Source organism: Bison bison, unplaced genomic scaffold (assembly GCF_000754665.1).
Source record: "Bison bison bison isolate TAMUID 2011002044 unplaced genomic scaffold, Bison_UMD1.0 scf7180017864527, whole genome shotgun sequence".
NCBI classification, from domain to species: Eukaryota; Metazoa; Chordata; class Mammalia; order Artiodactyla; family Bovidae; genus Bison; species Bison bison.
In genome coordinates this window covers 8,411,901-8,434,543 of record NW_011495078.1, presented here as the reverse complement: position 1 = coordinate 8,434,543, position 22,643 = coordinate 8,411,901, and the positions used below count along the sequence as shown (strand labels likewise).

At 41.4% G+C, this 22,643-nt stretch overlaps 2 protein-coding genes across 3 annotated transcripts; both read right to left on the bottom strand.

The window, feature by feature from the left end:
• Window positions 1-681: 681 nt before the first annotated feature.
• TEX30 (testis expressed 30) lies at window positions 682-7,252 on the bottom strand. 2 transcript variants are annotated; one of them, XM_010831474.1, is made up of 6 exons: window positions 7,144-7,252; window positions 4,039-4,112; window positions 3,329-3,559; window positions 2,513-2,561; window positions 1,802-2,007; window positions 682-1,150 (listed from the first exon to the last, which is right to left on the bottom strand). In XM_010831474.1, exons 2-6 carry the CDS (start codon window positions 4,051-4,053, stop codon window positions 977-979), a joined length of 675 nt encoding a protein of 224 aa, XP_010829776.1. In that variant the 5' UTR covers window positions 4,054-4,112; window positions 7,144-7,252; the 3' UTR covers window positions 682-976. The 2 variants fall into 2 exon arrangements, with proteins under 2 accessions (XP_010829776.1, XP_010829777.1); XM_010831475.1 differs by lacking the exon at window positions 3,329-3,559.
• Window positions 7,253-8,891: 1,639 nt separating this feature from the next.
• KDELC1 (KDEL (Lys-Asp-Glu-Leu) containing 1) lies at window positions 8,892-22,637 on the bottom strand. Its single transcript, XM_010831473.1, has 10 exons — window positions 21,646-22,637; window positions 19,862-20,067; window positions 17,857-18,062; window positions 17,609-17,686; window positions 17,081-17,253; window positions 16,722-16,959; window positions 14,116-14,325; window positions 13,345-13,434; window positions 11,839-11,946; window positions 8,892-9,124 (listed from the first exon to the last, which is right to left on the bottom strand). Exons 1-10 carry the CDS (start codon window positions 21,825-21,827, stop codon window positions 9,107-9,109), a joined length of 1,509 nt encoding a protein of 502 aa, XP_010829775.1. The 5' UTR covers window positions 21,828-22,637; the 3' UTR covers window positions 8,892-9,106.
• Window positions 22,638-22,643: the final 6 nt, after the last annotated feature.

The following is a 22,643-nucleotide window of genomic DNA, read 5'->3' as shown; positions in this document are numbered from 1 at the left end:
CATCAGGGCAGGAGAAACAAGGGACCTGAAAACTCTGAAAGCTTCCTAGGCTGCCCTGGCTGTCAGAACGGCCTAACCTGAGGTCAGTAGGGTACTCAGGGAGTTAATTTCCTACTGTAGAGAACCACTGCTTACTACAAACTTATACTATATATCATCAGCCTCATCACATTTTTTGCATTCTTTACAGGAAATATAGAAACTAAGTTTTTCATATCTAACTCAATACCCTGAAGTCTAGTCCAAGTGATACCTGCACTTCTCAAAGCAAAATTAAGAGCCCTAACTCTGTCTAGATACAACACAGATATTAGTTCCACTATTTACTCATTTCATTCTCTCCTTAATCAGAGAGCTTTAGACATCAAGTTCCCCTACTATATTAAACTCCACGTTTAATCATTGTTGTAAACCTAATGAAGCTTTGCCTGTAACAGACCTTCAGTAAGCATTTATTCAATAAAAGTTGTTACTTTATTCTAAAAACAATGTTCAGAGTCCCCATATATGAAAATGTATCTTCATCTATCCCTTGAGATTTAATAAAACATTAGGTGACTTAGATGTATACATTCTATAAAACTGACTAAATTTACTAAAGCATTGTTCTTCCTTCATAAAGATGACACTGCTCTGCACAATTAAGAGCACTGTTTGAGTTGCACAGCAATGAGACAAAAGTTCTGTTGTAACAAAATTCAACGTTTAATTTTTCAAAACTTATTAAAGAAAATAAATTATATTTAGACCACCTTCAATATTTGTACATCATCTTTATACAACTATGACAGTACTCTCAAGAGACATTTTATAAAGAACATTAATTTCACTATTAAAATGTGTTTTAAAAACGGGGTAACATGAAAGGACATTAAATTAGTCTGAAATATATCTCATAATGCTGAGAAGTATGCTCTTCTTTAACAAATTAACTGTACTTGTATTCAAAATAACATAGCCTTTAACTTATAGACAATTATTTCTTGTCCGTTTCAGTGATTTCCTGGATCCAAAACAAAATCTGTGTATTTATTTCTTTGAAAACATCATTTGTTGATCGTCCTTTCACTGCCATGGAATGATTTGCCTTCTCAATCCAGTGTATTTTATGAGGAGCTTGCATTTTCTGTGCCACTTTCTCCAACAAGTTCTAAAAGGAAAAAAGAAGATGATACTAGACTAATACCCTATTGGTGTTTCATAAAGATTTACTCTCTCCTACCCCACCTATACTTGGCATCCATTCACTAAATATTAAAACCTACTCTAAAGATAACTTCTGAGGCAATGGATTGTGCAAGAAGTGACAATACAGACTTCTTACATATAGCAACACCACAGAACAGATCAAGCATTCATTCTTGACAAGTCAAAAAATTCTTCTAAAAAATATCTTTCCCAAGAAAATTATATATTCTGGGAAAGACACTAAAATTTAGTAATATGTACAAGTTACTTTTCTTCAAGGGTCAATTTTATAACAAATTTGAAGAATGTGATTAAATGCTGAAATGATAAAACAAATATACAGTCTAGTAATCCCAAATTCACAAGATTCAGATATTAATCCTTCATTTGCTAAGTAAGAGTTAATTCATTTATCACCTAATTACAAGGGGTTGAATATTGTCAGTATGCTCATAGTTTTTAGATTCCCCTCAGTAACAGGGTACCAAAGACATAAAAGGAGCATAGTAAAATCAGCATCTTTTTAAAGAGACTGAATGTTGCAGGTAGCATCTTGTTCCCAAGATGTTTCTTTCATTCTCTTTCATTCACACAAACAGCAAGTCATAATCACCTTTTCACACATTTCATCTGCTGAGCCTGACACAAACAGTACAGGATCTTTTATACGAAAGAGATCTTCATCTCTAAGTTTATGCTGCTGTTTTGGATGGTGCAGTGGATAGGAAATACAAATGAGACCTCGAACAAAATCATCAGCATCATCAGGCTCAATATGACACAGTACAGAAGCAGCTGCTCTTGAGCCCATTGAACGACCTAAAATCAATTAAAATCAAGTTCAGTTTGAAATACAGACATTCACATAAAGTAGTAGTGATGATAACGGCAGATTTAATTTACTATGCATCCATCATATTGCTTATCTATACTTAACAGAAGGTGGCAATTAACAAGCCTCAATACCCACAGACTTGTGAAGAGCTAAAAACTGATCCTAAATCAAATCTAAAAAAAAAGAATAATTATTTATTGAAAGAATACTTAAAGAGGTAAAGACAAACCTTGTGAAGGGATCAGTTCAGAGGATGATTCAAGAATATAATAAAAGGAGACGTCTTTGGGTTATAATACATATGTATATGGCTTAAATTCGATTTAAATATTAAAGTACCTTGATGTTATTATACCTGGACGTGACTTACCAAAACAAAACAAAAAATCCTTAACTCTATTCCTGTCATTAATTTTAATTCTTGATTACCTATTCCTGTATTAATGTGAGTAGATTTTAAAACAAGTATTCTCAAGTATTGCAACTTACCTCCAAGGAAAACACCTGTAAGTTTGTATTCTGAGGTCTTTAGGTAATTCTAGAAAAATCAACCAAAAAACCATCAATTCTTCTCCTATATTCCATTGGAAAAACCAACACATATTTCTCATCATTACTAGAGTGTATAAAACTTTTACAAAGACAACCACAAAATTTTAAGGGATTTTACTTGGAAGAGGTAACCAGTTCTTTGCTCTTCTGGTCATGCCTTCACTATCAAGTCATATATTGGGTAATACACGCAAATATGTGAAAAAAAACACTGTCTAAAATATTCAAGTACTAAAACATTTTTAAAGAAAAAAATTTGGAGGGGAAAAAAAGAGCCAGTTAAAAGCTTCCAACTAAGGCAAAATCTGATAATGCTACAACTAACATCTGATTTAAAGCTCTGAAAAACTTAGCACGCTTGAAGTAATTTGGATTAAAAGAAATTTCGGTTTTCATCCAGGGATTTTAGTTTCCAACATGGAAATCATGCTATTTGTACACTCACAGCATATGAGGCTAACTGTCTAGAACTGTATATGCTTAAGTTATATAATTCCAAGAAGGAAATTACATCATAAGTAGATGCCTTGGCAGTATCATGGAGAAACATCTATGATGTGAGCACTCATCCCTATAGAAACTGATGGCAAAAAAGAGCAATCTGACCACTACCCAGCCTTCACACACTGTTGAGTTTCTAAGAATATTCATTAGGGTTTTTAAAATTAAACCAAATGACTAATAAAATTTGTCAATTTACTGTGCATTTAAAAAATAGAATTATTGTAAGTAAATATAAAGAAATTTTCTTACCAAAACTGATTTATATGCCTTAATTCTATGTACAATATTAAGGCCTTTACAGGTAAATCTCAGGCAAAAAAACCCATGAGAGGCAAGATGGGATGCCAGTGATGTCAAATGAGGGAGATTCATATCTCCTGATGCTCCATGTGTAAGAATGACTCCATATGTTAAGCTCTTGTTAGGTACCAAACAAACAGCATCTAGCAATTTATTTCCAAAAGGTACTTTTAACTTTACCTGGAATTCAAGAGAATAAAGGGATCAAAAATTAACTTCCCTGACTATTTAGACAAATGAATAACTATATAGGTTTGTTCTGCAATACAAATGATTCAAATCACAGCCTCAAAATAAAAAGCAATATTAATAATAATTTATATTTAAGTACTTATTGTGTCAGGTACTATCATAATTGCTCTTTATGTATTAACTCATTTAAACTTTCTAAGAATTCTGTGGTAAGTACTGTTACAATTTCCATTTTAGAGATGAGAAAACTGAGGCACAGTACGTTATATCATGTGCCCAAGGTTATATATCCACTAGCCAAGATCCAAATTCAGGCAGTCTGCTCCAAAGTTCTCACTCCTAACCACTAATGCTATACTGTCTCTCACAGTACAAGCTGAAAATAAGAAAATTATTCTGGAGCCATATGACTACAAAAAAAAAAAAAGGAACCCTGAAGATGCAGAATATATGAAAATATGTATTACCTCTGTATGACTCATTTTCACTGTTGAATAACAATCTTTAAGTGCCTTACATCTGAGAAGCAAAGGACATCTCCCTGAAAAGAAGATTCTATTGTGAAAGGTGGGTTGGTAGACATGGATATGATACAAGAACTATGAATGAATACATTTAGTAGCTAAAATAAAGACATTTATATATAACTACTTTAGGAACTGATATCTTTACATCTACATTATTTTCATTCCAATGGTCATTCAGAATTGGTTATAGGGCCGGCCAGGTGTGGGGCTGGCAGATGTTATGTAAGTCAATGTGATACCATAATATGCATTCTGTAAGAAAACTCATATCAAAGTAGGATGCTATATCTTGGTACATATAAATACATATTTTTCCTAAGCATCTTTGTTCTCAACCAACTATCTTCAACCTAATTTCACAGCATCTTTCTATTAACCCATTTCCTTCGTCTTTACTGGTCCCAACTCTTCCTTCTACCCTGCAGTGGAAGCAGACATCCACATCCTTTGTCCTGAGACTGCAGAAACCTCCCACTAGACAGAATGTAAATCTCCACACTATTGCCTTTGGGCTTGACTATGTGACTTGCTTTAACCAAAAGATGTTTCAGTGTGCCACTTCTGAGCTGAAGCATGGCAAATTTTCCAGAAGGGCTCTTAAACTCTCACCTTCAGCCCCAAGAAAAGTACGCTCCACATATTTTTGCTTTTTCAGCCCGGGTTCCACAATGAAGATACATGGAGCAGATCTGAACTCAAAACTGAAGTCTGGAGTCCAGCCTAGTCCAATCAACATCTAAACCACTGAAGAACCATGAAATGTCTACCTGAAGAATCAAGGGCATGAAATGCTGTGAGCCACTAAGATTTCAGGGTTGTTATACAGTATTCTTTCCCGTAGTGTAAGAGATCTTTTATTGTTCAGGATATGCTTAACATCAGGGTCATTAATTTTTTTCCTATTAACATTTACTAATTTATTCACTGAATAACATGTTCAAAATGTACAAAAGTATACAGTGAAAAGTCTCTCCGTAATTCCACTTTTGCCTTACCATCCAGATTTCCTCTTCAAAGGCAATCAGTATTCTGCTTATCTTTCAGGTATTTTATATACATATATACATACATACATCTTTTTATAAAACTAGTGATATATTTTTTCTGAACCCCCTCCCCAACATATATCTTTGTGATTACTCTTTATACAATGAGCTTATTTCATTGTTTTTTTATGACTACAAAATATTCCAAAGGAGGGTTGTACAAAATATATTTTACCAACCATCTATTAATGAAAATTGAGACTGTTTCCAATCTTTTGCTAAAGCAATATTGCAATGAGTGGCAATACTGCAATGAGTGGCAATACATGTGTGTAGACATATCTATAAATTCCTGTGTCAAAGGGTGTATTCATTTGCATTTAAGAAATACATTTCATTTTTGAATAGGCAATATATGCACATGGTACACTATTTTAAAAGAATAAAAATGTCTGAATAGTGAAGTCTCTTCACATTTTTCCCCCAGCCACAAAGTTTCTTTCCCTTCCAAGAATCCATCACTGTGACTAATTTATTGTACAGATCCTTCCCTTTACATGTTATGTGTGTGTAGAATTCTCATACAGAGCCTGAAAGGTATTACACCGGCTGCAAAAAGTTCTGGGATTTAAACTGGAGGAGGAGGATGAAGGGCTTCAGCCTTCACTGTCTGTTTTCATAAATGTAGACTCATAATTGTGCCTGGGGTCCCCAGCTTCAAAGATCCCATTTTATGTTCTCAAGAGAAGAGCCTCCAGTCTCCTGGTGGGAGAGAAGCAGTATCCTACCAGTATGAAACGGGGAAGGAGAGCTTGCTATCTAATTACTTCTCAGACAGACCTCACCTAAGTGGTCTTTATTTGAGCCATGCACATCCATCCCCAGCACCATTCCTTTCATTGCCAGCTCCCAAAGTGTCCCGTGCTGCCAATTTCTGCACATTTTGAAGATTTTGTTTCTTATATATATACATAATTGTACGACACTTGCTTTCTGGAGCCCAGTATTTTACTGCTATTGTTTCTTTCCCATTTTCTTCATCTCTGTGGGTTTGTGTCTTTTTGAAAATCCCTTTACTGTACTTTCAGTGAGATTTCAGGGAGTAAAATTAGATACACGTCCTCAACCCACTCTCTTAACCTAGAATGCTCTATTCCTCAACAAGTGGGGTGCTCGTGGTTCCTTTTTTTCTGGCAAACGCCACTCTTGCGTGATGGACAGTCCGTCCTTGCCAACAGTGCACACACCTGCTGTTTTTTTTTTTTTGTGTTGGACTATAAGGGCAATAGTGAGCCGGCTCTAGCTAATAAATCTCGGGTTTAGCGGGTCAGAAGGGGCGGCGGGGTTGGAGCCTGGCTCCGCCTCGGTGTCTTCAAAGGCAGCAAACGCCACCAACTTCGGAGAGAGGCTGCGACGGTTCACCGTCTGGACCCGCGTGCCCACGCTTGTGGGCGTTTTCAAGAGTGATTTGTGTGACTACTGTCGTCAGGATGCGACAGAGACCACATCCGAAGCCGGATGATCGGATGCCACCACCCCTTAACTTTCAGTTGGAAAAAAAAACATTCTTGCGTCATCCGCCTCGTCCGGGCGGAACGTTGGAAATCGCGAGGAAAACGCAACGGCAACTGTCAGACTTCAAGTCCTTGAGGGGAGTCGCGGGTCCGGGCCGCCTCGACAACAAGCGGAACAAGGCAGAAAATCGAGGTCAGGCTTCCCGGGGTTGGGGACCCAAAGGCGCCCGAGGACCGTCCGATTCCGCCCGTCGGGGCTGCACGGTGGCCGGCGCGCGGGAGATCCTCCTCGCTCGGAGGCCGGCTCGCCCCGCCCTCACCGTCCCTTCTAGGAGCCTCCCGACTGGCCGGCCAAAGCCCCAGCTGCCGCGGCCCGCGGGACCTAACCGACGCCTCACGCCTCACGGAGCCGCCCAACAGCCCCTGAGGGACGACGGCCGCGAGGCCGAAACGCCGCTGGAGGGACCGCGGAAAGCCCTCGGAAGCCGTTCCCAAGTAGCAGCCCCGACTACTGCCGCCGCCGCCGCCACAGCCGCCGCACTTACCAGGGACGGGAAAGTGACCGGCAGCACCTAACCGTCCTCACTCCCTTCAGGGAGCGAACTACCACACTCGAAGGGACCGCCTCGCCGCGCCCGCCACCGCGTCCCGCTACAGCGCAGGCGCGCGCAGGCCCCGCCCCCAGGCGCGCGAGCTGGCGCGCGGGGCACGCTGGGAGCGGGAGTTTTCCCGCCCCTGCCGCCGGTGCTGTGGCGGTGTCTGCTGCCCAGCCCGAGGGGGCGCTGTCGGGCCGCCTCCCCTCGCTGCCTCACCCCGGACTTCCTCTTTCAGGATCCTTCGGAGTCCCAGCCATTCCCTTCCAGCAGGTGCACCGGCCATAAGGCTAAGACACCGCTTGCTGCCTCAGAAAAAGAAGATTCCATCCATATTGTATCATATCTAATAGTACTTTGTTCCTTATAACTCGTTTCTTTTCATTGCTGAGTAGTATTCAGTTTTACAGATAAACCACATTTTGTTTATCCATTCACTGGTGGATGGCTATTTGGATGGTTTCCACTGTTTGACTTCTTATAAATAACAGTGCTGCAACATTCAGAGAGAGAAGGCAGTGTGATGACAAACAGATTTGAAGATGCTGAGCTGCTGGCTGGGAAAATGAAGGGGCCACAAGACAAGAACCACAAGAAACACACCCCTAGGAGCCAGAAAAGGCATTCTGCCCTCAGAGCCTCAGGAAGAAACCAGCCCTCCAAATACATCGCCATTGTCCCAGAAACACTGATTCCTGACTCTCAAATCCAGAACCTTAAGAGATTGAATTCCTCTTGTTTGGTATTAATACTTTGTCATAGCAGCAATAGGAAACTAATACAAAACTATGGACACCAAAACTTCAATTTCAGATAAATTTTACATGTTATTACTATTCTTTTCTTGATTTTTTTCAACCATTTAAAAATTTTAAAATCATCCTTAACTTTCAGGCTGTCCAAAAATAAGTGGTGGGCCAGATTTAGCTAAATATTAGCATGATTATTCCATCCATGCATTAAAATAATACATAATTGGATGTACTAGAGTTTTTATAATGGAGGTTCTATAATGTTTCGAAATGAGAATAGTATTAATGTAGTTCATCATGGATTAATGGAACAGAATAAATCACCATTAAACATGAATATGTAAATAGATGCCTGAAAAGCATTTAATAAAATTTTAATGTGCTTCCTTTTTAATAATTGGAAATTTCATATTTTAGTAGTGGTTGTTTATCATTAACCATAACAAATATTTTGCTTAACAGTGAGAAGTCAGTAGCATCTTTGATCTCTAGCCACCACCACTAAGCCCACTTTCTCTCTGTAATAACTGTTTTAATCAATCCATAATTGCCCTGCTTATTTATTTTTACTTGTTTATTTCACTCTTCTTTCAGAAGAGATAGTGGCTGTTCACTATTGTATCTGTAGAACCTAATACAATGCCTGGCACATATTAGGTGCTTAATAAATACTTGTTAAATAAAATACATTTGTGATGGATACAGGAAGAGGCCAGATTACAAAAAACCTTGGAAGGTGTATTAATTAGTATTAAGTGAGTGACTGATTATCTAAAATAATAGTGTAAACAAGTCAGAAGTTTACTGCTTTGTCATGTAAACTGTATCTAGGTAGGTGATGGCTTTTGACATGCTTCAGACTGAGTTCAGGACTCAGACACCCATTTTTTTTTTTTTTTTTACTGCTCCATGGTCCAAACACAGCTAATGATGAGCACAACACAGGCCTTTAAAATAAAAGTGATTTTATTATAAAATCCTAAAAATGTACTTCCAATGACTGTCGTGGGAATACTGCATAAGAAGAAACAGATCTTCATAATTCAGACAATCATAGAGCAGATTTTATACTGTCCATGGAATTAGTATTTAGAAGACATTCTTCTTTTCACTTAAGAAGAGTCTTCAGAGCACCACTATTTGAAGGAAAGGTATTTTGCGTATCACAGTTCATCTTTGGTCTGCAATTAAGAAACAAATATTTAGAGCCATCAAGAAGTTTTCCATGAATAAGAAGGCTTACATTTAGTCTATTAATTACTTTCCCCTAAAGACAAAGAGGTTTCCCTGGTGGCTCAGATTGCCTGCCAATGCAGGAGATGCGGGTTTGATCCCTGGGTGGGGAAGATGCCCTGGAGGAGGAAATGGCAACCCATTCCAGTATTCTTGCTTGGAAAATCCCATGGACAGAGGAGCCTGGTGGGCTACAGTCCACAGGGTCACAAAGAGTCGGACACAATTTAGCGACTGAGCACACAAGCACACAAAGATGAAAAAAGGGATAAACAAAGCCGAGTCATCACTAGAGGATTTTAGGACTTTATTATTTGAATTTTAGGATTCAAATAAAATTTTAGGATTTTATTATTTGAAATCATTATTATTTGAAATCATCTAAGGGTAAAGTCTGGAGAAGGCAATGGCACCCCACTCCAGCACTCCTGCCTGGAAAATCCCATGGACGGAGGAGCCTGGTGGGCTGCAGTCCATGGGGTCACTGGGAGTCGGACACGACTGAGCAGCTTCACTTTCACTTTTCACTTTCATGCATTGGAGAAGGAAATGGCAACCCACTCCAGTGTTCTTGCCTGGAGAATCCCAGGGATGGGGAGCCTGGTGGGCTGCTGTCTATGGGGTCGCACAGAGTTGGACACGACTGAAGTGACTCAGCAGCAGCAGCAAGGGTAAAGTCTCATTGGTGGGAACCTGAACATCTAGGGGTCTGTATTATGGTAAAGGCTTGTGTTCTGAACGGTATCAGTGAATGGCCAGAGTAGACACGGCGGGTGGGAAAATCAATAAAGCTATCATTCTAGCCATAAGTTCTACCAATCAGGGGAATCATTTGGCACTCCTCAAATTCACTTATGAGATAAAAATAAATTTAAAAAAAGAGGAGTGGAGTAAGGCAGCCACCCAGTTTCATTTGGAGCCAACAGACTCATTCTGATACCAAATCAAACTCCATGTGGGAGTACCTTCCAATTTTGGCCATTTCTGTTTTGAAACTGGTTTTCAGTGATTCTGTGGCCTTGCAGCACTTGAGAGGGGTGACCACTGATGCTGTACCACTTCTGAAGGCTAGCTAGAGGCAAATCCAAAACAAAAGCAAATGAAGCAAAATAAAACTAATTTCAGCAGGTGCTGTTTTCATGGTGTAAATACTGCAACCAGGTGTATTGCAAGCTACCAAAGGTTAACCGCTGTGCAGAATTCCTAAATATTTAACAATCAGTGAGCTTGTATGTGACTTGCCTGGTGGCTTGGCTCAGCGGTAAAGAATCCACCTGCAATGCAGGAGACACAGGAGATGCAGGTCTGAACCCTGGGTTGGGAAGATGCCCTGGAGGAGGGCATGGCAACCCACTCCAGTATTCTTGCCTGGAGAATCCCATGGACTGGACCTGGGCCATAGGGTCACAAAGAGTTGGACATGACTAAAGCAACTGATCACGCACACATGAGCCTGTATGAGCTGGTTCCATCACACCACCAGAGCTGGCAGTCACCTTATTCTTTTTTATACCCCCTTGGGAGGCAGAAATGGTTAACTGCAAAATCTGCTTCTCAACTCTGGTTCCAACGCACAGTGTTGAGTCTGTCCATTCACAGACATGGTGATGTTGTTTAAAAGAATGCCAAGCCATTATATAATAATTTTCATACAATATACATTCCTTTAGATGGAAAACAACTAAAATTGCAACAACCCTCCCCTGCCACAGTGTCTTTACACACAAACATGCACACAGTTTGAAGAAGGCACACTGGTTTTTCGTGCTTGTTTTGCTATAATCCAGATAGATGGTTCTGAGCTAAATTCCTCTCTAGGCTTGGTTTTGTTACCTATAAAATGCCTAAATTCCTCTCTGGGCTTGGTTTTGTCAACTATAAAATGAAGGCATTTACTGGGTGACGGCTAAGGTCCTCTTTAGCCTGCCAAGTCCATACGCGAGCCTGCCTTTTATAAACGAAATCAGTGAAAGTGAGAAAGTGAAGTTGCTCAGTCGTGTCTGACTCTTTGTGACTCCATGGACTGTAGCCTACCAGGCTCCTCCATCCATGGAATCTTCCAGGCAAGAGTACTGGAGTGGGTTGCCATTTCCTTCTCCAGGGGATCTTCCCGACCCAAGGATCGAACCCGGGTCTCCCGCATTAGAGGCAGACGCTTTACCATCTGAGCCACCAGGGAAGCCCAGTAATGTAGTGGTATTAACAGAGATCACTTTTAAATGAATAATCTGTTAACATGAATAATCATGGTTATATATTTTTCCATCTCTAAACTGGGATGATAAACTTTGCAGAAACTATCTCATAGGGAGATGAGGCTATTAGATGATACATGTGAAAATGCTTTGCAAACCGCAAATATCTATTCAAATGCTACATGATCTGTAATTCTCACAATAAAAAAAGGCCTCCCTCCACTTTGCTGGGAGCTCCTATGTCTCTTCACTTCACTGCATCTTAGCACCTGTTTTTGTTTTTTTTTTTTCCTTTTTTGCCTTTTGTTGGTAACTGTTTTTTCTGCCTCTGCTAAAGTGAGTTGCTTAGAGGCTCCAGGAGGAACTTGGGTAGTTGCTGCCTGACTGGATGAGTAAAGGGGAGAATGAGGACTCGGATCATAGTTAGTTCTTCCTGTGACATTGGATAGGAAGTCAGTTCCGGTTACCTTCTTCCTGTGGCACGTGCAGGGAAAGAGGTCATCCTCGGTCTCTGGTTCTACCCTCATCATGCCCTCTCGGATCTGGGGCTCACTCACTTGTAAACTGGCATATTCCTGTATAGGCAACAATACAAAGGAATGTTTTATTTAGCACTTAATATGCTGAAGCAGAAGCTCCAATACTCTGGCCACCTGATGCAAAAAGCTGACTCATTGCAAAAGACCCTGATGCTGGCAAAGATTGAGGGCAGGAGGGAAAGGGGGTGACAGGGGATGAGATGGTTGGATGGCACCACTGACTCAATGGACGTGAGTTTGAGCAAACTCTGGGAGACAGTGAAGGACAGGGAAGCCTGGCATGCTGCGTTCACGGGGTCGCAAAGAGTCAGACACGATTCAGTGACTGAACAACAACATAAGGTGCACTTACCAAATGAGATACACTGGAGTGTGCTAGAACTCGGTCCATTTAAGTCACGTGTGTCAAGTTATGAAATGCAAGGCCCTCCTTAAAACCCCACGACAGAGCTTCTGAGAGGTGACTGTCCCCACTCCTAAGTCTACTCTTCATTTATATGACTCTTTCATGGTATTTCTTTTCATCTTCTGCCACAGTGAAAATGCCTGTGTTCCCATCTTCCCTAAACTGAGAATCTGAGGACAGACTATTTCTGCCTGCCCCACCACAGCTGGTACAGCCTCAGTCACATCTTCATTCATCATGGGCTTCCCTGTCCTAAGTTCTGGGCGAGGAGCTTATGCTCTAGTACATGTGAGTTGAATGAATGAACTCTAATAACCTGTGGCTCTTTAGGAATTCAGATTAGCAAATGCCCCCAGTTCTTTCTTTAGTTTACATAATTCATCACTCTTTAGGAAAGGTAACAAAGCGGGAGCGGAACAGCAATGACCAACTTTGTTCTGTAGCAGAGCCTGAGACATTGGACTCAATATCTAGAATTCTGCAACTCTGAGATTAAAACAATCTGACTTAGATCTAGAACTATTTATTAGCAAATTACATGCTTACGACTGCATTTTTAAAAAAAGAACCTTTCAAATTGTCAGATAGGCTTTGACTACAATCCCTAAATGGGTAGGTCCATAAAGGCAAATTGCAAGAAAAGTTATGGCCCAATGGGGTCAGCACAACAGGTCCAAACATACCTTGCACTGTATAGAAAAAGAAACAGCAACAAAATAGCAGTTTTGTACAAAGAACAAATAAGAATCCATGCACAGTAACTTTGTAGGCTCAGAGGCCAATTTTCTAACCACATGCCACACAGTTCTAACATTAACACCTTTCCCTTAAGGTTGTAGCATTCTCCATTAGCTATTCTTTAGCATCCTTCATTTTCACTATAATTTAATATTTATCCCTGACTTTCACTTACAGAGGTATATATGTATCTCCTTAATGAAAATACTTTTCGAAATTGTTCAGTGAAACATTACTTGCTACTAACATGAACAATTACAAATATTTCTATTTTCTTAGGAAATACTGACCTGGAAAAGTTTAAAATAATAACAGAATATGTCATCACCCATGAGATTATTTCTTGCAAATTCTTGTCCTGTTTTGGCTATCTTCTTTGCCTATAGGAGCAAGAATAATATCCTTTAATGAGACATATTTTTCCCCATGCAGACATATGCTAAGTGATCTTCCAAGTACATTTTGGTGGGAAAATAGTGGCTACAGTATCTTTGAAGTCTTGTGTGTAAAGGGAACATTAGAGGATGTGTGTTCAAATCAAAGTGAGATTTTTAAGACTTGATAGTTTAAGAAGTCATATTGGGCCTTCTAGAATGGGCCTCTCCGGGACAGAAAAGAGAGACAAAATGAAGTAACAATGACTTTGCAAAGTCAATGCAAGATGAAGCTTAATGCACTGCCTGAATAATTTTTAGCAGACAATTCGTTTGAAGCTTCTCTCATGCAATCCTTCATTTTAATCCGTGGCACAGTTAGTTCTTCCCCTGCCAGGCTGACCATCTTTATCTTCATGTTGCTAGGGGAGGGGAGGCGGTGCTTGGAGCTCAGATCTAACTGAGTGAGACCAAAATCGAGGCCAAGGGTTAGGTTTTCGTGTCATGTGCAGAGTGGGCAGTTAATCCAAGCCACTGTGCCTGGCTTTACCCTGAAGGGATCTGTGCTATGCATGCGGATGTGGCTTCCCATTTACAGGAAAGGGTCTCCATGTAAGCATCTTGAATGCTTTCCAGGCACAAGACATGGAAATGACCCTGTGATATCTGGAAAGAGACTGACCTTACCTCTTCATCGTGATCTTTTGCCCATTGAAGTTTCTCTAGGAGATCACTCAGGTTGCTTTTAACTGGAATGTAGTGTTTCCAGGGCTGCAGTTCATTATAAAAGTGTTCATAGTAGATGGAGTCCTGCTTCAGCACCACGCTGTCACCAACCAGCAGATACGGCAGGCGGTAGGCTGCCACGGTGCCATCCACGTTGATCTGGTATTTATGCTGCAAACCGCAGGACAGCAGAAGAACCTCCATTAAACTCCCTTTTTCCCACTCTTCTTTATTCTCCTCCTCTTTCCACACATCAAACCTCACCATCCTCAGATACAAACTGGCTAGATTTTGTCCTTGGCTCCTGCCACTTAGTAAGTGCTATTAATTATTTATATGTATACATAACACACTGACCTAGATGTAGGGCCTATTTTGATGTTCCCCCAAATCTCAAGAAGGGGCCCCAAGTCTAACGCTGGAGCAACCAATAAAATTATAAAACTGTTGTCCAAAGCCTACCAGTGAAGGAAATTAGATTTATTACGACTACTTCCCAGGTGGCAGTAGTGGTAAAGAATCCAGCTGCTAATGCAGGAGGCGTAAGAGACATGAATTTGATCCCTGGGTTGGGGAGATCTCCGGAGGAGGAAATGGCAACCCACTCCAGTATTCTTGCCTGGAGAATCCCCATAGACAGAGGAGCCTGGTGGGCTACAGTCCACAGGGTCACAGAGTGGGACACAATTAAAGTGACTTAGTACGCATGTGACTACTTTATCGATGGCATGATAGTACCTACTGATGGCACATTCTAAACTGTGTTAACCATACCTTTGAAACATCCGGTGGGCACACCCAGCTCTTAAAGAAATTAACAAGCTCTGGGGCAAGAACATCTATGAATCAAAGTATTTCTAGCACAGCAGAGGTCAATAAATATTTATCTGTTTATTTAACTGGGTCTTGGTTGAGGCACATGTGATTTTCATGCAGGCTGTCTAGTTGGGGCACATGGGCTTAGCTGCTCCACAGCATATGGGATCCCAGAGCAGGGATCGAAACTGCATCCCCTATGTTGCAAGGCAGACTCTTAACCACTGGACCACCAGGGATGTCCTAGTCAATAGTTTTAAGCTGCAACAAATTCAACAGGTACAACAGAAAGAAAGCAAAGGTCTGACAGGACACTCTCGGAGGAGGAATGGCTGGAATCAGCTCTCTTTGGTTGTAACCATTTCTTTCCAAAATTTCTGTGACATGCATATGGAAGAAAAACTGATTATTCAGCTTATGGCCATCTTTCTTGTGCTCTGTGCAGTAAGTCGCTTCAGTCACATCTGCCTCTTGCGACCCTGTGGACTGTAGCCCACCAGGCTCCTCTGTGCAGAGCTCATCAATCACTGACCTTCCCACCTGCAGGAGATGGCTGACTACCCTTCACCACATGGGGCTTCAAAATCCCTTGGCGGTCTAGAGATCAGGGTGGTATACCTCACTGCTTGAGAAACGAGAGTTGTCAGAAAAAGGATCAACCCTGGGAAAACAGGAACAGCCCACATTCTAGACACAGAGAGAGTGTAGAATACCCAGAGTTTTTGAGCAGAACAGCTGGTTGGATTCCAAGTCATTTCCCTACCAGAAGGGAAGAGACACCTGCTTTATATTCCTTCTTTAGCCTATTGTGATTCTATGGCTCAGGGGAGAAATATTTATAAAATCACTAACACGTATTTTTAAATAAAAAAAAGGGTTTGGGGTGAAAATGTGCTCCTCTTGAAGGTCAGATGGAGGAAAAATTACCCAGATCCCAAACTCCCTTGGTGCATATTTCATGTCAGGTCTAGATACTGAGTCAGGACTTCCCTGGTGGCTTAGACGGTGAAGAATCTGCCTGCATTGTGGGAGACCCACATTTGATCCCTGGGTCAGGAAGATCTCCTGGAGAAGGTAATGGCAACCCATTCCAGTATTCTTGCCTGGAGAATCCCAAGGACAGAGGAGCCTGCAGGCTACAGTCCATGAGATCACAGAGAGTTGGACAGGACTGAGCAACTAACACTTTCACTTTTCTAGGTACTGAGTACAATCCAGGTTGCCTGCTAGGGGCTGGTTAGTCCCTGGCGCCCCATGCGTGGATGTTCCTAAAATTTTGTGCTCACCTCTCATCTTCTGTTGGAGAAGGAAATGGCAACCCACTCCAGTATTCCTGCCTGGAGAATTCTATAAACAGAGGAGCCTGGTGGGCTCCAGTCCATGGGGTTGCAAAGAGTCGGACATGACTGAGCAATGATTATCACTCACTCACTCACTCAATCTCCTGTAATTTAATTTCCCACCCATCAAATGCAGGTGGGACTTCCCAGGCGGCACTAGTGGTAAAGAACCCGCCTGCCAACGCAGGAGACATAAAAGACATGGGTTTGATCCCTGGGTCGGGAAGATCCCCTGGAGAAGGAAATGGCAACCCATTCCAGTATTCTTGCCTGGAGAATTCCTGTGGACAGAGGAGCCTGGTGGGTTATAGTCCATAGGGTCAGGAAGAGTCCGACACGACTGACGTGACCTAGCACTCAAATGCAGGTATTTGGAAAATCACAAAGCATTGGCTCTGGACGATGTCATACCTTGAAGAAATCGAAAAATGAAATGTGTTTCACGATGGGACCATATAGGCTTTCGTCGTGTTTAAAGAAGAAGAAGTTGGTGAAAGCAGCGTCTATGAGCTCCGGGTGCTTCCTGCTCAGCTTAACCAGCTCGAGTCTCTCTCTCCGGCTGTCTCGCCCTCTCCAGACAGCGGTAGAGTTTTTGCTTTCCCAGGGAGGACCCGTGTTGGCCTGCACGGACATCATATCCAGACTGACTCTGGAAGACACACAGTGCAACAGATGTTTCCCCCAAACCATTGCCTCGCAAGGGGTGTCGGGAAAAAACTCATCAAGGAAAGAAAACCAAGGCTCTGGGTCGTCTGCGACCCATCTCTCACCGGCCCATGGTTTCCAGGACAGAGTCTGTCAAGTCGTAGGTGGGCATCACAATATCCCTGGAGTCCGTGGAGCCACACCAGGAAAAGATCGGATGGATGTGGGGACTGGATTTCTTTTTTTCCAAAGGCCAGTCTCCCAAATTAACAAAAAACTCCACATCAGGCATCTTCACCTAGGACAAGGAAGCCAGAGTGTTAAAATGATGGTATCGTTTTTCACATCAGCCGTGTCACTATCACTCCAAACTCCACTGCTGTTGTTACTGTTTAGTTGCTCAGTCCTGTCTGACTCTTTAGCGACCCCACGGACTATAGTCCGCCAGGCTCCTCTGTCCATGGAATTCTCCGTGGCAAGAATATTGGTGTGGGTTGTCATTTCCTTCTCCGGGAGATCTTCCCAACCAAGGGATTGAACCCAGGTCTCCTGCACTGCAGGCAGATTCTTTACCACTGTGCGGGCTGGGAAGACTATGATGTAAAACCTGGATTTAAATGGTCCATTATACACAAGAGAAAAGAAATACTTACTTTTCTAGTCAAAGAAAGTAGTATGGCATCCATGAAAATTCTAAAACCTACATGTTCACCGTGAGTCTTGATATAAACCTGGAAGACAATTCCATGTTTATTCCGTTAGTCTAAAAGTATGCTTTGGCTTCACTGAGATCAAGCTTATCACAATGATTGGCAGAATGATTTTAATAAAACTATGTAGCTAAGTTGTAGCCACATGGCCAAAACAAAAATACATCACCAAGACAAACAAGCAACTGCACCTTGTTATCCTTCAAGGAGTAATGACACAAGCTCTGTCTTTGTCCAAATCTTTTTGGGATTTCCGTTGCAATCTTTTCTGGGTCAACAGTAGGGAAATGCACCAGATCTCTGTGAATCTGAGCAAAGGTTTCTGGGCAGTTCATCTCCCGCAGCCAGGCTGCACTGTCTTCCAAGGGACAGTCACAGCTCTCATGGTACACCGGCCCTGATGACACAGGGAGCAAAGGGTACAGGCACAATCTCACTCAGCATGTGAAACGGGTAACAGATATTTGTAGCATGACTTCAGTTCCTGCCTAGTCAGATGGGGAGGGCAATTTGATGGAAAACCTATTTTAAAAAGAGAAACCTTTCTATTACACTGGGGAATAGCGAGTACATCTGTTCTGACAGCTTTTTACGGTTGGGTCTTAAGATCTTTTCACAGTAAAGTCCACTTGGCATGACTTCAAAAGAAAGCTAATGGTACTACATTTTTCTCTAAGTGGCTTCCACAGTCCCTCCATTACTCTTTTTTTTTTTTTTTTCCCACATGGCATGTAGGGTCTTAGTTGCTCAACCAGGGATGGAAGCCATGTTGAGTCTTAACCACTGGACGGCCAGGGAAGTCCCCATAGTTCATTATTCTTTTTTTTTAAATTAATTTTTATTAGAGTATAGTTGATTTACAATGTTGTGTTAGTTTCTGTTGTACCGCAAAGCATTACTCTTTATGTTTTGTGTACTTAAGAATAACCAAACATTGGTAAAAGGATATCAGAGGCATATCCCTGTTTTAATGAAAGACAAAAGTGATAAGGAATTAATATTTCAATGGTCTGTTATACAAGCAAGTCCTTAAAATGTCTAAGATACTTTTCTCAATGGGTAAATCATCCTAAGGATCAATACAAGTGGGAATTCCCTGATGGTCCAGTGGTTAGGATTCTGTGCTTCTGATGCTGGGGCCTGGGTTTGATCCCTGGTGGGGAAACTAAGATACTGCAAGCCTTGAGGTGAGGCCAAAAAAAAAAAAAAAAAAACAATACAAGTAAATAAAGCACTCCTACTATGGTTAGTAGTTTTTTTTAAAAAAATATAAAGAAGCAAAGTAATCTTCAAAACACCCATTTCACTAATACTATGAATTAATTACATGTGTCTAGAAATAATACTAACACAACATAGAATCTGCATTGAGATTTCACTGTCATTTATTTCTATAATTCTCAGATTGTCACCTGACCCAGGCAGTAGGAGACAATGGGACATCTTTTTAAGGTTTAGCAGGTTATATGGTACCGTGTGGTCCTAGTGGAGTGAGGGGAAGGAGCCTAGACACTTTCTACAAAAACGTTTGCCTTTCTTGGAGCAGTGGGTCAAGAAAGATTTGTGTGTCTGTATTCTCCTTGCTTCTCTAATACTTTAGGATATATGTCTGCTGATATGGAATGATATAGCTTTAGGGAAGAAAGCTGTACACTTATCCTATATAAGAAAACATTGGAGAATTTCTCTGGAAAAATAGCATTGAAACAAAACCAAAAAAACTACAGTCAACTTTCACTATCTCTATCAAGCCCTTTCTTCCTGAAGTGATTGATCAAATTTCAGTGACACTCATCAGTTACTTAAGTCACATGTCTCTAACTAAGAAAGTGCCATCTATGACCATATAGCTTGATTGTTCTTGCTAATGTTGCATCTTCCAGAAGCAAATTCTTTATTACTAGAACTTAATACTATTAAGTTCATATTAAAGAATATATTAAGTTCTTTCCTCTTTAGTGAATTATAATTTCCATTCAAATCTTGCATTTCTTTCTTCTACCAGGATTCTCAACTTAGCTTTCAACTTCAGTCCATAGGGTCACTAAGAGTCTGACCTGATTTAGCAACTGAAAAACAATAACAAAATTTCTTTTCTTCCAGTGAAAAAATATCAGGCTAACCTGCTTTTACTGACTGAATGACAGGTAATATTGTATTCAAACACTGTTGTTTTGAAATTATATTCCACATTACCTTTTAAAATATATGGAGATTTGGCCACATGTTGACCTTGGAATTTGACTTCTATCTTCAGGTTTTTGTAGCTGGCGTACATTCTGTATCTTACTATGTAGGACCCATCTTTTCGGTCTAAAACCTGGACCCCGACTCTAGTGAATTGCTCATCTGGGGCTGAGATTTTAATCTGGAACACTTTTTCACCCGGAGAAGATGTGAATCTGTGATGGAAAGAACAGAGAAACATAAAGATTATTTTAAGAAACAAACATACAAAGACTATGGTCTCCAGTCTGTGAACCTGACTATTCTCTATATCCTCCCCCTAATATGTGCTTGCTTCCTTTTCCTTATGCTTTCAGTACCAGAATTAATAGGATGGATTGGAGATGAAAAGGAAAAGAGGATGACAATGGTCAAGATAAGTTAAATCAGTTTTATTACAAAATTACAAGGAGGTATTTTAAGACTGCTAATCTCTGTAAACACAGAACATCCTTATGCATTTCATATATAAAAACAGTCCTATTAACCTACTATTTATTTCGTGTCCATCACATCTGGAAGTCTGTGATCAAATGATGCCTCTAATGGTTTTCTGAAACATCGCTCTCAATGATTCTTTTAAAAAAATCACTATTATAAATCGTACTCAGCCATGGAAAAAGCTAGTAGTTAGCATATTATCCAAGTGATGTTGTATAAAAGGTTTTTTTCTTTTGAGGGCATGCTCTTGGTGTTAGGATTAAGATGGTACTCAGTTTCCCAACCATACTATTTATAACCAAGTGACAAAATTTATAACGTTCCTTTTCTTTGGAAAACTTATTCCCAAGATCTTTTGCCAACAAAATATACACAGACAGCTTCAATATAAAAAGACAATCATGTCAGAGGTATGTGAACTCTACAAATAAGTTTCAAGCACAAGTGGGATAGTTGAATGCAGTGGGATGAAATAAAGTTGTAACAAACACAGGAGATTCATATTTTGATACTTTCTGCCTCAACCATAAAATTATGAATAGTGTTTTATTTTTCATTTTGAGTTTCAAAACACACTTAGTGCAGAGGTCTACCTGAAAACACAGCAGCACCAGAAAAAGGTGAAGCCAACTACTTTCTAACACCTGAGTTCAAATTCCTTATAACAATTTATGCAAAAATTAGAAAAGAGTTCCTTGTGCTAGGTTTTCATTAGTTATCTATTTTATACCTACCGGTATTGGGATTGACTGTATCTATGTCAACCCCAATCTATTCAGTGCTCTGTGATGACCTAAATGGGAAGGAAATCCAAAAAAGAGGGATATAAGTCTATGTATAGCTGATTCACTGTGCTGTACTAGCAGAAACACACAGCATCGTAAAGCAACTATACTCCAATAAAATTTAATAAAAAAGAATGTATAGATCTAACTGAACCACTTTGTTGTACAGCCGAAATGAACACATTGTAAATCTACTATACTTCCACAAAATAAATAAATAATAAATTAATTTAAGTAGAAAAAAATTTAGAATACCTTAAGCAAAGTACAGGGGTTTGTTTGTTCAGCACTCATGTAGGACTCCCCTTCAAAAGGGCCAGGAGAAGAGCTAATTCGAAATGATTTCTAAAGCTACAGAGAAAAATTGAGTAGGATGGGGATAAATTCCAAAGACACGTGAATAGCCCCCAAGTGTCCTGGATTTTAAACTGCTGTGGAGAAACGAGTTCTGGGAGGACAGAACGCGAGGAGAGAAGCAGAAAGCTTGATCTGCCTTCCAAAATCGTCATGGAGCCATTGCGGACTTACTTCTTGCCGGATGTGTCCACCGCCTGAATGTAGAAATAGCGCGCGGGAAGGACCACGGCTGCCTTGAGTCCGGGACCCCATACTTCGCTTTTCTCGGGGCTCAGTCGCCTCTCTCCGCCGCTCTCGGCCAGTGCTGGAACGGTCGCCAGAAAGAAGCAGTAAAGCAGCAAAATGCTAAACATTTACAAGCTCGACTCAAGATGATCCACCGATAAATGAAGTGGAAGAGGTGGACGCAGCCAGCCGCGGCTCGGGCGGGGGCGCGTCGGCCGATCTCAACAGCAGGCGAGATTCCCTGAGGGGGTCTCCGGCTGTGCTGTTTGCGCGCGGGGGTCTCCCCCAGAAGGTCACAACCGGGACGCAAGCTTGTCCAGCTGAAGGATGCCAGCAGTTCTGCTGAAACGGACAAGAAGCACGCCGCTCCTCTTTCTTGGGACAATGACAAACCGGCGTAGCTTCTGTAATTGTAGCATCATTGGGGGCGAGCCCGTCTCAGGTTCCAGCCCAAGGTGCAGGGCGAGGGGATTGGCCCGCGCGTCGGCCGGGACTCAGTAAGGCCTCCTCCGAGTGGATGGCCGAGTGGACACGCGTCCTGGCGCCGGAGCTTCCTGGGACGTGTAGTTCGCGGCTGGGCTAGCGGAAATCCTGCCAGGTTTTTTTTTTTTTTTTTTTCTCTAGCTCGTTTATTTACTTCGCGGTAGCCGCTTTCAGGGGACAGATAAACAGTAGATGCCCAATTAAGGGGCACGCGCGTCTTGGAGGAGCAGCTAAGATTAAAAAAAAAAACAAAAACCCAAAACAAAAACTGCCACCATATCCTCCGCACGTGCAGAGGACAGGTGTAAAACCCGATGAAAGGAAGGTGTTGCCCATGACATCGGACGATCGGTCGCCCGGCACGGCCGTCTGGGAGCTGTCCCCGCGCGCTCCGATGGGACGCGAGACGCCGGCCCCAGGGTAACCCGAGGCGCATCGCGGGCCGCGCGCTGGAAGCTGTG

Excerpts from the sequence above, each read along its gene's own strand:
- KDELC1 (XM_010831473.1), bottom strand. The coding sequence starts at position 21,827 with ATGTTTAGCATTTTGCTGCTTTACTGCTTCTTTCTGGCGACCGTTCCA. Across the intron at positions 20,068-21,645 it reads GTGGACACATCCGGCAAGAA|ATTCACATCTTCTCCGGGTG; the intron begins GTAAGTCCGCAA and ends TTTCCATCACAG. Across the intron at positions 17,254-17,608 it reads TACTTTCTTTGACTAGAAAA|GTGAAGATGCCTGATGTGGA; the intron begins GTAAGTATTTCT and ends TCCTTGTCCTAG.
- TEX30 (XM_010831474.1), bottom strand. Across the intron at positions 2,562-3,328 it reads AGGCATATAAATCAGTTTTG|AATTACCTAAAGACCTCAGA; the intron begins GTAAGAAAATTT and ends TGATTTTTCTAG. Across the intron at positions 2,008-2,512 it reads TACAGGTGTTTTCCTTGGAG|GTCGTTCAATGGGCTCAAGA; the intron begins GTAAGTTGCAAT and ends AATTGATTTTAG.